The 16,405-nt window shown below is 38.9% G+C and overlaps 1 protein-coding gene across 1 annotated transcript; it reads left to right on the forward strand.

Annotated features, from left to right (window-relative positions):
- The first annotated feature begins 12,778 nt into the window (after positions 1 to 12,778).
- Positions 12,779 to 16,021, forward strand: LOC111894588 (jasmonoyl--L-amino acid synthetase JAR4). Its single transcript, XM_023890664.2, has 5 exons — positions 12,779 to 13,114; positions 13,570 to 13,877; positions 13,971 to 14,072; positions 14,144 to 14,970; positions 15,321 to 16,021. The coding sequence occupies exons 2-5, from the start codon at positions 13,594 to 13,596 to the stop codon at positions 15,860 to 15,862; spliced, it is 1,755 nt and encodes a 584-aa protein (XP_023746432.1). The 5' UTR covers positions 12,779 to 13,114; positions 13,570 to 13,593; the 3' UTR covers positions 15,863 to 16,021.
- Positions 16,022 to 16,405: the final 384 nt, after the last annotated feature.

Genomic DNA, 16,405 nt, shown 5'->3' on the forward strand with positions numbered 1-16,405 from the left:
GGTTATTTTTGGGGCTAAATCACCAAGTGAGACCGTCTAGATGTTATATTAGTGTCAAGGTCTGAACTTTACGTGATTATCATGCTTGGGAAGGTCAGACTCGGCGAGTAGGGTTAGGGTTTCCCGTAAATCACTCAGTGAGTAGACTTGCCGAGTTGGGGAAATAACTCAGTGAGTCAGAGGGGGGATTAGAGGACTGGATTTCAAGGCGGAACTTGCCGAGTTGTTCTTGAGACTCGGCGAGTTGAGTCGGGGTGGCCCTGTGATTTATGCTAGGTGTGACTCGTCGAGCAAGGGGAGGAACTCGATGTGCCAAGCAGGACTAAAGAGTTAGTGGGCACGTGTAGACTCGCCGAGTCGCCCAAGTGCACTCGACGAGTCGGGTCAAGTTGACCGTTGACTTTTGTTGACTTTTAGGGTTTGGTCAACAATGGAGGCCTTTGAGCCAAGAGAGTGGTAAAATGGTCTTTCACCCTTCTGATGGTGCCATGAGAGGGTTGAGTCTAGTCCCGAGATTTATATTCATGAGGATATTTATTTTATGTGATTAGGCGGAGGCTAGATCGTATTCTACCAAGTCAGAGATTTACCGAGACATTTGAGGTGAGTCTTCTCACTATACTTTACCTAGAGTGGTAATAGGGTTATGTGACAGTATATTTTAGAGCTATGTGCCAGTGTATTTGTATGTTATTTATGTGTTGAGATTTATTGTGATATGTGATATGCATGATTCAGAGTTTCAGAGTTAGGACCAGTCGGTCCATAGAGTTAGGACCTTTGGGTCTACAGTGTTAGGGCCAGAAGGCCCACAGAGAGTTGGAACTAGAGGGTTCCACTGGGACACACCGACCAGAGGGTCAGTAGAGTTATAGCCCTGAGTGGCTAATATGTGTTAGAGTGGTATTTTGGGGAACTCACTAAGCATTTATGCTTACAATGTTTTGTGTTATGTGTCTCAGGTACCAGCGATGATCGCGGGAAGGCGCCGGCATGATCTGTACACACACACACACACACACCCGTGGAGTTTATTATGATTTGATATTGGGATTTGTAATGAGATAATGTTGATACAATGTTTTCTTGAAAATGATTATGAATGAATTTCGTTTTAAAAAGTGAAAAATTGTCTTAATTTTTACGATGTTACACAGGTGTTACTAATCGTGTGGCTGATGCTCTTTCCAGGGAGTTTTTGTTTCGACACGAAGACACGGAACTTCTAAAGATGGCCTCATCATGGTCGATACACTTAGGCGAACTGGAAAAAGAGATCGCAGCTGATACCTTCCTGCAGCAGATTAAGGAAGATATCACTCAACTAGGAAAAAAAACATGTGGGATTCACAGTGGAAGGAGGCAAGGTGAGGAATAAGGGAAGATTAGTGATACTGAAATCTTCGTCGCTCATTCCCAGGTTGCTGGTAGGATTCCATGATTCAGCTGTCGGGGGACATGCGGGAGAATTCAAAACTTATCTAAGGATAGCTGAGGAATGGTATTGGGTGGGAATGAGAAAATCAATCCAAAAATATGTGCAAGGATGTGACGTGTGTCAACGACAGAAAGCTCTTACCACCCACCCAGCAGGCCTTCTCCAACCCCTGCCCATTCCAACCTTAATCTGGGATGATGTATCCATGGACTTCATTGAAGGGCTGCCACTATCACAGGGACAGATACGATACTTGTGGTGGTGGATCGACTCTCAAAGTACGCCCATTTCATGACTCTCAAGCACCCTTTCACGGCCGTGACGGTAGCAACCGTGTTCATCAAGGAAGTGGTCCGGCTCCATGGATTCCCATTATCAGTGAATTCTGACAGGGACAATATTTTTATGAACACTTTTTGGAGGGAGTCGTTCCATGTGCAAGGAACTAATCTTCTTCGGAGCACCGCGTACCACCCCCAAACGGACGGTTAATTGGAGATCGTCAACAAGTCCCTGGAACTATATCTCCACTGTTTTTGTAACACCCCAAAATACGGGCCAAAAATTTCATTTTTAATTAAGTGATTTGCAAAACGTTTGTAACAAAATATCATTATCATTTAATAAAACATGTCTCGTGTCTGTAAACCAAAACGTAAATCATAATAATATCAGAGTACAAATCCCAGAATGTCTCATAGTGCGGAAAGACAAGAGCGTGTGTGTGATATGTCGCTACCGCGCCAGCTCCTTCCCCTTGGCTGAAGAGGTACCTGAAACAACAACTAAAAACCGTAAGCACGAAGCTTAGTGAGTTCCCCCACTATACCACATACCATATAACCACATATCATACATATATTGTCAGGCATATCTGGGTGCCCGACCTACCCCTTCGGTCCTCTCGACCGGATATTAGCTAGCATATCTGGGTGCTGGCCTCCCCTTCGGTCCTCTCGACCAGATACTAACTAGCATATCTGGGTGCTGGTCTCCCCTTCGGTCCTCTCGACTGGATGTTGGGGACTATTTGACCCCCTACTACTACCATATAACACATATCACATAATCTATCTAGCATGGATGGGCATGACTGCCCCTTCGACCCTATCGACCGGTAAATCGGGGACTATCTCCCCTACTGTCACTAGCACATAGCATCATATCATACTATCACATAAAAATACCACAGGTAGTAGCAACCCTAGATGAATATCACAGAGACAATCATATAATCATACAACTCCTACTGGTGAGCCGACATTGTGGCCGTAGACCCACTGCTACTGGAAGGTAACTCACCTCAAAAATAGAACACAATCTCTACCTCTAGAGGGCAATCCAACATGCCCGAAGACTCAGTAAACTTCTTGCTAAGCGCAAGAGAAACAAACGATCAGGTGGCACGTGAGTCAAACAACACCTGAACTGGGATACCGTTCACATGGAACAATCCTAATGCATAAACACAGAGCACATATCAATATCATAACATCATATAAATAAAATAGAGGAAAAGAATCATACCCATCACCACATCGGGTGCAGTGCGTGCCTCCTCGGTAGTCAGCTGAAATGCTCGACTCCTCACCATTGGAGCCTCTGCCTTGCCCTGCCGGCCATCAGTGATCCGCAGGGTCGCTGGAGCTGGCGCCTTCACTGGCGCCGATGCTGTTGTCAACTGGGGGCAACTGACCTTCTTGTGGCCCCTCTGGTTGCAATGGAAACATAGCAACTCAGACGTATGTATCACAGGTGCAGGGGCGGTACAATCCCTACTGAAGTGCCCTGACTTGCCGCACTTATAATAGCATGATGATCCCAACTTGCATGCTCCCTTGTGCGTCTTGCCGCATTTCCTGCAGTGGCCCCGCCTCTATTGGCCTTTCGGCCCCACATCTGGTCCCTTGGGCTTCTTCCCCGAAGCCCCCATAATATGCCCCTCTTCCGCCTTCCTCTTCCGGATGTGCTCCAAATCTATCTCCCTCTCCTTTTCCCTGGCAATCATAAAGTCCAGGGTAGGGCAAGCTGAAAAACTAACATGCTCCCGAATATCAGCTCGTAGCATGTCATGATAGCGGGTCCTCCTCATATCCTCATCACCCGCGTACTGGGGCACCAACAACGCCCTCACCTGGAACTTGGCGGTGATCTCCGCCACAGTCTCTATCATCTACCTCATATCTAAAAACTCCCTGGCCAGCTGCTGAAGCTCGACAGCTGGCGCAAACTCTGCCCTGCACCTGGTCACAAAGTCCAACCAGGTCATAGCCTCAACAACCGAGGCTCCCAACGAGTCACCGGCAGACTCCCACCAATATCTAGCTCGGTCTCTTAAACATCCTGCTACAAATCTCACCTTCGACCCCTCGGGGCAGAAGCTAGTCAACTGTGCAGACTCAATGTCTGCAATCCATTGCTTGGAAGCTATGGGGTCCTTTGCCCCGTGAAAATCCGGCGCACCACTGCCCCTGAAGTCCTTAAAGGACAGTGTGCGAGATCATGACTGGCCAGATGCCATGTCACTTCTGAATGCCCTGAGGCGGTCCTCCATCAGCTCGACTATCCTTTCCTTGACCGACCCGAAAATGATGGGGGTCGACTCAAGGATGCCCCTGGTGATCTCTGACGCGATGAACTCGCGTAGCCTCTCATCTACTGGCTCGGATCCTGATCCCGAACCCGATCCCTCTCCAGAACTGCCACCCGCTGGCCTCTGACGTAGTACCACCATTCTGAAATACACACAGGCAACCATTAGTGATATTGATACCTCTAAAGGGATCACATCTGTTTCAAGTTCCCTGGTCTTGTCTCGGCTTTCCTTAGTTCGGGTACGGATCCTATGCTTTCAGTAGTACGTGCCCATACTACCTTCCATATCTATCCGTACCTTCTTTAAGGATTGCCTCGACTCCACCAGATCCCTTTCACTACTACTAATCACTGCTATTCCCATTCTAGGCTTGCCCTAGGGAAAATCTTTGACTCCACCCAAACCGGTCCTCAGCTGCTAAAGGCTTCCTTGTAATGCCAATAAGCCATTACCTGAATACAATCACATGTGATGAGGCTCAGATAATCCTTCGAGTAACATACTCGTCCCTACAACGGTTAGACTCAAACAAGAGCTGCGCAATAGGGCCAAATCCAGCACTCTGAGATTATTCAACCCTGATCATATGTGACGTGACGTATTCACCTAATGACTAACTCCCATCACTTAGAGTCCCACTAAGCACAAAGCAATCAACATTCGGACGCAGGAAAACTACTCAAGCAAATCTGTCCTCATTGTGAGAAGTTGAACTAGCATATAATGCTACGCTCATACAACGAGGCATAACCTAAATAGGTTGTCCTAATACTGTCTACTCATTACTAGCATGCAATTCTCATAAGCTGAAGCACATAAAGCAGGCACATAAGGCATCACTCCTAGATCCTTAGTCCTATTCTAGCATGCTGTTCTACTGAAACTGTTAAACATAACATAAACTCGTATGGGTACTTTGGGGAATACTTACTTGAGCTTGGCCGGTTGCACACATCACACACTTCGTTCTTTCTTAAAACTCTTTACTTAATCCTTTATAAAACTTTTTCTTTTTCGAAATTCCTTAATCCCTCGATTTGAGTTCAGACACCCCCGAAGGTGTGTCCGAATCCCTCAAACCAGGACTCTGATACCAACTTGTAACGCCCCAAAATACGGGCCAAAATTTTCATTTTTAATTAAGTGATTTGCAAAACGTTTGTAACAAAATATCATGCGACCATATCATTTAATAAAACATGTCTCGTGTCTGTAAACCAAAACATAAATCATAATAATATCAGAGTACAAATCCCAGAATGTCTCATAGTGCGGAAAGACAAGAGCATGTGTGTGATATGCCGCTACCGCGCCAACTCCTTCCCCTTGGTTGAAGAGGTACCTGAGACAACAACTAAAAACCGTAAGCACAAAGCTTAGTGAGTTCCCCCACTGTACCATATACCATATAACCACATATCATACATATATTGTCAGACATATCTGGGTGTCCGACCTACCCCTTCGGTTATCTCGACCGGATATTAGCTAGCATATATGGGTGCTGGCCTCCCCTTCGGTCCTCTTGACCGGATACTAACTAGCATATCTGGGTGCTGGTCTCCCCTTCGGTCCTCTCGACCGGATGTTGGGGATTATTTCACCCCTACTACTACCATATAACACATATCACATAATCTATTTAGCATGGCTGGGCATGACTGCCCCTTCGGCCCTATCGACCGGTAAACCGGGACTATCTCCCCTACTATCATTAGCACATAGCATCATATCATACTAGTACATAAAAATACCACAGGTAGTAGCAAACCTAGATGAATATCACAGAGACAATCATCTAATCATACAACTCCTACTGGTAGGCCGGCATCGTGGCCATAGACCCACTGCTACTGGAAGGTAACTCACCTCGAAAGTAGCTGCTGAAAGTCTGCTTGCTGAGCGCCTAACTGCTGAACCGTTAATCCTCCGGCTATAAATCATGAACATAGATTAGACACTCATAAATACCTTTAAGTCAAATGACTGACCCTCCCCTGGTCCAAGGTCAACTCCTTGGTCAAAGTCAACTTCTAGTTGACTAGACTCGCCGAGTCATGGCATAGACTCGCTGAGTGCTTCTCCTACTAACCCGGTCCTACTCGACAAGTCCCTCTTCCCACTCACTGAGTCACCCCTAACTCACTACTTGGGACGATTGAATCGACTCGCGACCCGACTCGCCGAGTCCAAGAACAACTCGCCGAGTCCCCACGAGCAGATCTCCTGCTCGCTTCCAAATCCTCACCAGAGCATCCTTTTTGAGGATTTGGGTTTCTGGGACTATTGCTACACGCTAAATTGCTAATTCCGCGTGCATATACGAAGGGTTGGACCTCCAACACTTAAACTCCTCTCCCTCAGTAACAGTTCATCTGACTCGCCGAGTTTAAAGAACAACTCGTCGAGTACCAGGCAATCTTCATAGGACTCACCGAGTTGTTCATCCAACTCGCCGAGTCTAAGGCCATCTTCATAGAACTCGCCGAGTTCCACTTTGGGACTCGCCAAATCCCTTGACCCATTTCCCATATAGACCAAATCTGAGACATGCAACGCTTCAAAACCATAGATCTATGTTCCTAGGGCATGCTTATCACGTAAAGTTGCAAACTTTACGTGCATGCATGGCCCTACAAGCTCCAAAAGGCAAATCCAAGCTTTTTATGAGGTCATACACTCAAAGAGGACCTCAATCACTCCAACCACAAAAACTTTATACTTCTAATACGTCCATAATGTCTAGATCTGAAGTCCTTTCGGATCATTAAGCACAAATACAAGGAGTATGGTGTTTTAGGGCTTGAAAACCACCATTTTAGGGACAAAAAGGGAATCTAAAGAACTAGTGATCAAGGTAGGGGCTTTTCTTCCTGAATGGAAGCCTCTTGCAGTGTAGATTCCGGATCTACCTCCCCTCATTGCACACTACAACCTCTTTCTTCTTCTTCTAAGCTCCAAACCTTCTTCACAAAGCCAAAATCACTCTCAAGAACAAAATGGGGGCTAGGGTTTCGCTCTTCAGCTCTCTGGTAGTGTTAGGTTCAAAGGAGGCCAAGTTAGAGCGTTTAAATAGGGTGCAAACACCCGGATTAGGGTTTTTCCCAAACAGGGTCTACTCGTCGAGTCCGAGAACCGACTCGCCGAGTCCAAAGTTCAGTCCCCGCGTCTTATCCCGATCTTACTCGGCGAGTTGGTCCATCAAATCGCCGAGTCCAAGGCAAAAATGCATTATTTTAAAAAATGTTAATTACAAGGAGTACGTACCAGGAACCAGGTGCTACAGTTTTGTTCAAGGAAAACCAAGAGAGTGGGCACGGTGGCTTCCATGGGCTAAATTTTGTTACAATACCGCTTATCACACATCAACCCACTTCTCCCCATTCAATATAGTCTACGGGAGAGATCCACCACGGATTACTCGAATACCTCGTAGGAGGACGGGGGTTTCGTCCCTCGAGGAACAACTCATCGAACAGGATAGCTTATTGGATGATTTGAGAGGCCATCTCATTTACGCGCAACAGAAGATGAAGGTTCAAGCAGATCGGAAGCGTAAGGAACTCAGCTTCAAAGTGGGAGAGAAAGCATATCTCAAACTACAATCTTATCAACAGAAATTGGTGGCACAGAGAACTTGGCAGAAGCTGGCTGCCTGCTACTATGGACCGTTCCTAATCCTGCAATGGATTGGTGATGTTGTTTATAAATTAGATCTGCCAGAAGGGGCAAATGTGCACCCTGTCTTCCATGTCTCTCAACTAAAAAAAAGTAGATGGAGATAGAGCAGTGCAACCTGAACTTCCCCCACAAATGACAGACAACCTCGAGTTAAAACTGGTACCAGAAGCTGTGTTAGGGGTTCGTCAAGGGCACAAAGAACAAGGGCAGATGATGGAGGCACTTATCAAATGGAAGGGCAGCCCGACATTTGACTCTACGTGGGAAGACTTTGAGAACATACAAGGAATGTTCCCAGAATTCGATCTTGAGGACAAGATCAGTCTTTTGGGGAGAGGTAATGTTACACACCCACCACTCCAGTTCACCTTTCACATGAGAAAAAAGAAGGGACCACAAGATCATGGGAAGCAACCAGCCATTGGGGAGGATTCCACTAATGATGTCAGCCAATAGAACAGTAGAAGGGTAGTTTGGGAATTAATGTTTTATGCTCATTTATATATATAGCAGATTAGTTGACCGGGGGGGGGGGGGAGGTAGGAAAAGACTAGAATTGTTCTTGGGAGATTGTAGCATCTCGAACAGCTACCAGTTTCTTTAATCAATCATTCAGCCTTGTGGCTATTCATTCTTGTGTGTGTGTGTGTGTGCACTTGTTGTTGATCTTATAGTTCACAACAGTATCCCATTTTTTTGGGGATTAGCTATAATGTAATGTTGTTGTGTATTGCGGTTTGTAATATAGTTCAAAGGCTTATGTAATACTATCATATTTCTTGAAGTTAATTACCTCTTCATCTTTATTCCCTAAGATCGAAGTAGGATGTAACTTCCTTTTTTCATGACATGAGTTGGAACTTTTTATCAGATCTAAAACTTTTTATATTTGTTTTTCATGGTTCTACTATTATCCAGATGAATGGTTTTATGTTATTAAAAATATAAAAACAAGTTGAATAAAATTGTTCTAAAAGTTGAAATGGCAATTGTTAAGGGCAATTTTGTCTTTTTTACATTCTGTTTATTTATATTTGTTTCTTGTAGGGCTACTTCATGTGTGGGAGGGAACCAAACTTTGAGCTTACTTCGAAAAAAAATCGAACGAAGTCAACTCAGTTGGGACGAGTTCATAGCAAGGGCTCTATCTGCAATCAACAACAAGAGTGAATTATATTTTTGAGATATTTTTCATGTTAAACTGATTCTATAAAATTTTTTTGATGAATTTTTGATTTTATCAGAAAGCCAAAGAAGGGTGAGTTCAAGGATGAAGTTTGAGAATTACCAACAGAACATAGAAGTAGAAAACGTAGTTTATGGTACACTTGTGAATTAGCAATGTACTTTCATAGTAAAAATGGTATATAAAGCTGAATAAGTTTCATGAAAATGATTATAAAACCTATAATATTTACACCAAAACCCTCCCGACCCATGCATAGCATAGCATGGGTTACATCAGTAGTTTGATATCATTATATGCGAATTTCAATGATAAATCATATTTTTTATGCTTCATGTCACCATAATTGCTATTTTCTACAAAAACTCCGACGATAATTTTTTAATGTAAGTAAAATAAGTGTTGTGATACGAGATTGCAATACAATGAAAGTTACTTTCATGTTGTGCTTTTCATGGTACTACATATATGATGTTGGTCGAAACACTATTTATTTATTAAATGGGCATAAAATAATAAGTTTCTCGTATCGAATAATGAGTTTATAGTAGGGGTGAGCATTTGGACCGGTGGACCGAATCGGACCCTTTTTTTGGACCCCCGAGCCAGTTCTCAATTCTAGGAATCCATCAAAACCGGTCCGGTTTTTTTCCCGGCCCGGTCCGGTTTTACCGAGTTTAGAACCAGTTGGACTCGATTTAGAAAAAATGTAATATGTGAAATTTTGTAAACAACCATAACTCATTCGTTTTAAGTCGGATTGACACGCGGTTTTTTCCAACATTTAATTTACAGTTTGTAGATGAATTTAGACTATAATTTTTTTTGATTTTGGTATTATATTCAATAAATTATAGTCTTTCAAAGTTGAGCTTTTAAAGCTGAAAATTTTCAGCTTTTCAACAACATTTTTAAGATTTTGTAATCTATGAAAATTTTTAAACAACCATAACTCGTTTGTTTTATGTTGGGTTGACACGCAGTTTTTTCAAACATTTAATTTACAGTTTGTAGATGAATTTAGACTATAGTTTTGTTGATTTTGATATTATATTCAATTAGTTACAATCTTTCAAAGTTGAGCTAGCAAAGTTGAAAATTTTCAGCTTTTCAGCAAGGTTTTTAATATTTTGTAATCTGTGAAAATTTTTAATCAACCATAACTCATTCGTTTTAAGTCGGATTGAGCTACGGTTTTTTCCAACATTTAGTTTACAGTTTGTAGATGAATTTGGACTATAATTTTGTTGATTTTAGTATTATATTCAGTGCGTTACAATCCTTTAAAGTTGAACTATCAAAACTGAAATATTTCAACTTTTTAACTATTATTTTAGACTATAATTATGAATTTTATGTATCTTTGACAGATAAATCATATGAAAGGGATCTTGATGAACTTGATTTATATGTTAGTTGTTTTTATTTGTAAAAATTAATTTTGCAAAATTATAATATTATTAAATCAAGGTAGATTAGTTATGTATGAAACGTAAACGTAATCATTTTTACAAGTTGTATCGTATCAAACCCAATAACATATTCGTTTTAACGAATTCTATCAAACCCAAAAACTTATTTTAACGACTTGTACTCTATGCAATTAAAGTTGTACCGGTCCAAACGGGTTCAAGAACCAGAAAACCCGGACACGGACACGACCCATCCGGTCCGGTTCACGGTTCACAATATTCTCCATAACTCGTCCGGTCCGATTCGGTCCAAATGTCCACCCCTACTTAATAGTTTACTATTATTTACTCCGCCGTTTCCAAAAAAAATATTTAAAACATATCTTCATAAACTTTTAAAATTATGAAAATACGTTAAACTTTCTTTTCTATTTATGATTTTATTTATTTATATATACAGAAATTTAAATTTAAATAAATAAATATATTGCTCCAACCTACAAAGAATCCTTTCACTGTCCACTCCCCCTTCATCTCTTCTAACTCTATTCACCAAGAAAAGTGGGAATGAAATACGGCCAGAAAGGTAGTACAAGTTCACACTTCTCTCTCTCTCTCTCTCTCTCTCTCTCTCTCTCTCTCTATATATATATATATATATATATATATATATATATATATATATATATATATATATATATATATATATATATATATATATATATATATATATATATATATATATATATATACAGTAAAGTCTCAATATTTTCATCGATTTGACAAGAAAGTCCTAAACATTATTTTTTTGACAGTAAAGTCCAAATTACCGGCAGTTTTTGACACTTTTACCATTTTTTCCCGGTTATCCGGTAATTAGGATTTTTTTGTCAAAAAAATAAAGTTTAGGACTTTCTTGTCAAATCGTCAATTAGGACTTTACTGTCAAAAAAATAAAGTTTAGGACTTTTTTGTCAAATCGTTGAAAATATTGGAACTTTAGTGTATATATAATTTTTTTTGGTTAAAATTTTAATGGTATGATACTCTTTAAGCATAAGAGTTATTGAAACCTTCACTAATCTGCTAGATCGTATTGAAATCCTTAACGTTTGCTTCTTGTTAAATCTTTTTTTAATCTCAACAAACCGACATTGAAAAAAATTGAGATAGTCAAGAAAGAACGAAAGAAAGAACCAGGGTAGTGTTGACTTTTTGCAGCTCCAAAAATGGAGAAATAAGAAACCAAAAAAAAAAAAAAAAAAAACAAAATTGTCATTCTTTCCTTTCTCCACATTCACACCCTTTTGACTAGACATGTGTTGTTTGTGTTTGTATAAAGCCAGGACAATTTCATTTTTTTAGGTTTCTAATTTCTCCATTTTTGAGACTGCAAAAAGCCAACACAACCCTGGTTCTTTATTTTTTTCTTGATTATCTCATTTTTTTTCAATGTCGGTTTGTTGAGATTAAAAAAACGATTTATCGAGAAGCAAACGTAAAGGATTTCAATAGGATCTAGCTGATTAGAGAAGGTTTCAATAACTCTTATGCTTAAAGAGTATCATACCATTAAATTTCTAACCAAAAAAATTATATATACACTAAAGTCCCAATATTTTCAACGATTTGACAAAAAAGTCCTAAACTTTATTTTTTTGACAGTAAAGTCCTAATTGACGATTTGACAAGAAAGTCCTAAACTTTATTTTGTTGACAAAAAAATCCTAATTACCGGCTAACCGGGAAAAAAGGGTAAAAGTGTCAAAAACTGCCGGTAATTTGGACTTTACTGTCAAAAAAATAAAGTTTAGGACTTTCTTGTCAAATCGATGAAAATATTGGGACTTTACTGTATATATATCCCTATATATATATATATATATATATATATATATATATATATATATATATATATATATATATATATATATATATATATATATATATATATATATATATATTTCTAACCCGTGGAAATCACGGTTATAAAACTAATTAAACTTTTATAATAAAAATTTAAAATTATTAATCAATTATTTTAAATAAATTATTAATTAAGAGATCTTTTTAGTTATAAAAATTTTAATCATTAATTTAAATAAATATGTGAAATTATATCATTTTATAATTTATATTACTTTTATTTTAATATTTATTATAATATTATTAATTTAATATAATTAAAATGAGAATTTTTTTAAATTTGAAATTGATAATTAATAGGTTGACAAGTGACATTCATTAATTAATAGAAATAATAGGGTGATATATGACAAAAGAGAATAAAATATACATTAATTGAGGCCTAATAAAATGGCACATGAAAAATAAAATTATTATATATATATATATATATATATATATATATATATATATATATATATATATATATATATATATATATATATATATATATATATATATATATATATATATATATATATATATATTCCATCATTGCATTCTTCATTGGTGTGTGGTTTTTGTATGTTCATGGGAAATCTCAATTCTATTGATGCGCTCTTGTTGCTGTGTGTGTAATTGTGAAGAGTACAAAGAGAAAACGAATCAAGTTCACGAAACACCTCACCTTCTTGTCTTATTCTCTCTCTTTCTCGCGTAAAACTTCAGGGTTTTTCTGTCTACAAAAAAGAATAAACTTATTTTCTAGATCAGGAGGTTCCTTTTCGTCATTTTTGAGAGACCCACAAGATTTCAACCATTAATAAACTCTCCCAAATAAATCTTTCGACTCTGATTGACTCTGTGATTCTTGATCATCATCACCATCTCAATTGGTATTGCCTAACTCTTCAGAATTTTAGGTTTATTTTGATGAAATAACTATTTTGTTGATTGTAGATTCTACTTTTTTTTTCAATCCCCTTTCTGTTATTAGAACTATATATCTTGAGTGTACTTAAGATTGGTAAGCTTAGTTCTCATGTTCTCTTTGATCGTTTTTTGAAAATCCAATAATTTTTAAACCTATACATACAATATTGATATAGTTATATATGTGTGCGTGTGTTAGTATGTCTCTCTGTTGTTCTAACTCCCCCTGAAATATGTTTGAATTGATATTTGATTTTCTGTTCGATGGTTCAATCATTCATTGGCTTAGATTTTACTTTTTGGCGTTGACTTTTTTTTTTTTTTTTTTTTTTTTTTTAACGTAGAAGTCGAACAATCTTTTTCTTCACCTTCATTGATCTGACACGAACACACACTCTGTTTGGTCCTCGTTTTATAGGAACAAGCAATTAGGTTGGAGAAGATGGACACAGGATTTGATCCTGAACAAGTGATTGAAGAATTTGAGGGTTTAACCAAAGATGCTAAGAGGATTCAGACGGAAACTTTAAAGAAAATCTTGGAAGAAAATTCTGAAGCAGAGTATCTAAAAAAATGGCGTCTTGATGGTAAAACTGACCCTGAAAGTTACAGTTCACGTGTCCCTCTTGTTACCCACAAAGATCTCGAGCCTTTAATTCAACAAATTGCTGATGGTGCACCTTACCCTATTCTCACTGGCAAACCAATTACCACAATTACGTTGAGGTACTTTCACTTTGTGCTTGTGGTCAACTTCATCATTTCCATGCTATAATTGTTTGTACTTTGTGCATTAAAGTTGTTTCTTGAAATTTATAGTTCTGGGACTACTCAAGGGAAGAGAAAGTTTGTACCTTTCAATAATGAGTTGACCGAAACAACAATGCAGATTTATCGGACTTCTTTTGCCTTCAGAAACAGGTATATAAGTTATAACACTAAAAGATTGATGATAAAGTACAGTTTTTCATATGATTTTGTTATGTGTATAGGGAATTTCCGATTGGAAATGGGAAATCTTTAAGCTTTATCTATGGCAGTAAACAGTTCAAGACAAAAGGTGGTCTACTAGCAGGAACTGCAACTACTAACGTGTATCGAAGTGAACAATTCAAGAAAACAATGAAAGCAATGCAAACCCCATGTTGTAGTCCGGATGAAGTTATCTTTGGGCCTGATTTCCATCAATCTTTATACTGTCATCTCCTTTGTGGTGTTATTTATCGTGATGATATCCAGGTTATATCATCTACTTTTGCACATAGCATTGTGCATTCCTTCAGAAGCTTTGAGTTAGTCTGGGAAGAACTCTGTTCTGATATAAAAACCGGAACTTTATCTTCTCGAATCACTGTTCCATCTATCAGAACTGCCATGGCCAAGATCTTGAAACCAAACCCTGAGTTAGCAGACAAGATTCATGAAACGTGTTTAAGTTTGACAAATTGGTATGGATTAATCGAGCATTTGTTTCCTAATGCCAAGTACATTTATGGGATCATGACTGGATCAATGGAACCTTATTTGAAAAAACTAAGGCATTATGCTGGTGGAATACCGTTGTTGAGTGCAGATTACGGGTCGTCAGAAGGGTGGATCGGGGCAAATGTGAACCCGACCCGCCCGCCCGAAATGGCCACCTTTGCTGTGCTTCCTAACATTGGATATTTTGAGTTTATACCATTGAGGGAGATTGATGTAGCTAGCCAAGATCGAACCCTAACTGAGTTTGGTTCACTCATGGTCGAACCGAGGCCCGTGGGTTTGACCGATGTCAAGGTCGATGAAGAGTATGAGGTTGTTGTCACCAATGTTGCAGGTACAAATAGTTTTTATTCATTTTGATTATCTTTAATGATTTTATACAGATGGGAAACTTAAATCCATATATATGAAAATGAGTTAATTTTGATTTTTTTTTTGGGATGACGGTTTTGGTTACATTCATGATTTAAAAGTGTAAGCCAATTGAAAGATCGGAATGGGACCCATTCACTTAGTTTTTTAGTGTGGTCCATGTGGGTGTTTTAAGATAGGGCACAACTTCTTAGTCAATGTTGTTAGTTGTCTTATCTACCCCAATATCTCAAGCTAAGCTAGTGGTACGGTACCCCATGATGTACAGTGATTCATTTAGGATTGACTTTATTTGACTTTTTATGTATGTAGGTTTGTATCGTTACAGACTTGGGGATGTTGTTAAGGTTGTTGGGTTCCATAACTCGACTCCAGAGCTTCAATTTGTTTGTAGAAGAAACCTAATGCCGACAATCAACATTGACAAAAACACAGAGAAAGACTTACAGTTGTCAGTCGAAGCTGCAGCCAAATTGTTGGCGGCTGAAAAACTTGAGGTGGTTGACTTTACGAGCCAAGTTGACCTTTCCTCGGAGCCGGGACGTTATGTGATATATTGGGAGGTAAGTGGCGAAGCAAGAGAGGAGGTGCTTAAAGAGTGTTGCAATTGTTTGGACTCGGCGTTTGTTGATGCTGGCTATGTGAGTTCTAGAAAGGTTCATGCCATTGGACCGCTAGAGCTTAGAGTCTTGAAAAGAGGGACATTTCAAAAGATTTTGGACCATTATGTTGGATTGGGGTCCACCTTGAACCAGTTCAAGACTCCACGATGCGTGGGGCCAACTAACCAGATAGTGTTACAAATACTCGTCAACAATGTTGTAGAAAGTTATGTTAGTACTGCTTTTGGCTAGGGTTCGGGGTGGTTGTAGGGGCAGGGCAGGGTTGTTAATATGTATTATCATAGTTTGCATATTTCTCGAAAGGCTTGAAACAATATGCTATCAATGTTGTATAGAGAAGTTTGTGCTTCTTTTGTACTTGTGGACATTCTATAAAAAAATCTTTTAGAACTTCTTCTACAAATAATATTTATCATTAAACATATTTAAGATTATATTGTTTTACTTTAAATATGTGTACAATTAAAGTGTATGTTTTATTTTCAGATATTTGTAAAAAATGTGTAAGCTACTCGTTAAGATCAATTCTAACCGACCACTAAAATAGTGGGATGATATTAAAAGTTAGTCTAACAACAATTAAAAGCCATACTACCTTTGTGAGATTGAACAATGGCCAACTTACCATTATAATCTACGAAACATTATTCATCACACTGGAACATTCGGTTTTGGAAAGTTTCTTATTTCAGAATGGTGGGCCTTAAGTTAGTCAAGAGTATGTCTTGGGATTCAAAAGATAAGCTTGGACCTTATTTAACATTGGTAATGTTG

This window comes from Lactuca sativa, chromosome 7, assembly GCF_002870075.4.
Source record: "Lactuca sativa cultivar Salinas chromosome 7, Lsat_Salinas_v11, whole genome shotgun sequence".
Lineage (NCBI taxonomy): Eukaryota > Viridiplantae > Streptophyta > Magnoliopsida > Asterales > Asteraceae > Lactuca > Lactuca sativa.

Bases quoted from the DNA above. Each gene is read 5' to 3' on its own strand.
- LOC111894588 (XM_023890664.2), top strand. From the start codon at position 13,594: ATGGACACAGGATTTGATCCTGAACAAGTGATTGAAGAATTTGAGGGT. The intron at 13,878-13,970 runs GTACTTTCACTT...TGAAATTTATAG, and splicing joins ATTACCACAATTACGTTGAG to TTCTGGGACTACTCAAGGGA. The intron at 14,073-14,143 runs GTATATAAGTTA...TTATGTGTATAG, and splicing joins TCTTTTGCCTTCAGAAACAG to GGAATTTCCGATTGGAAATG.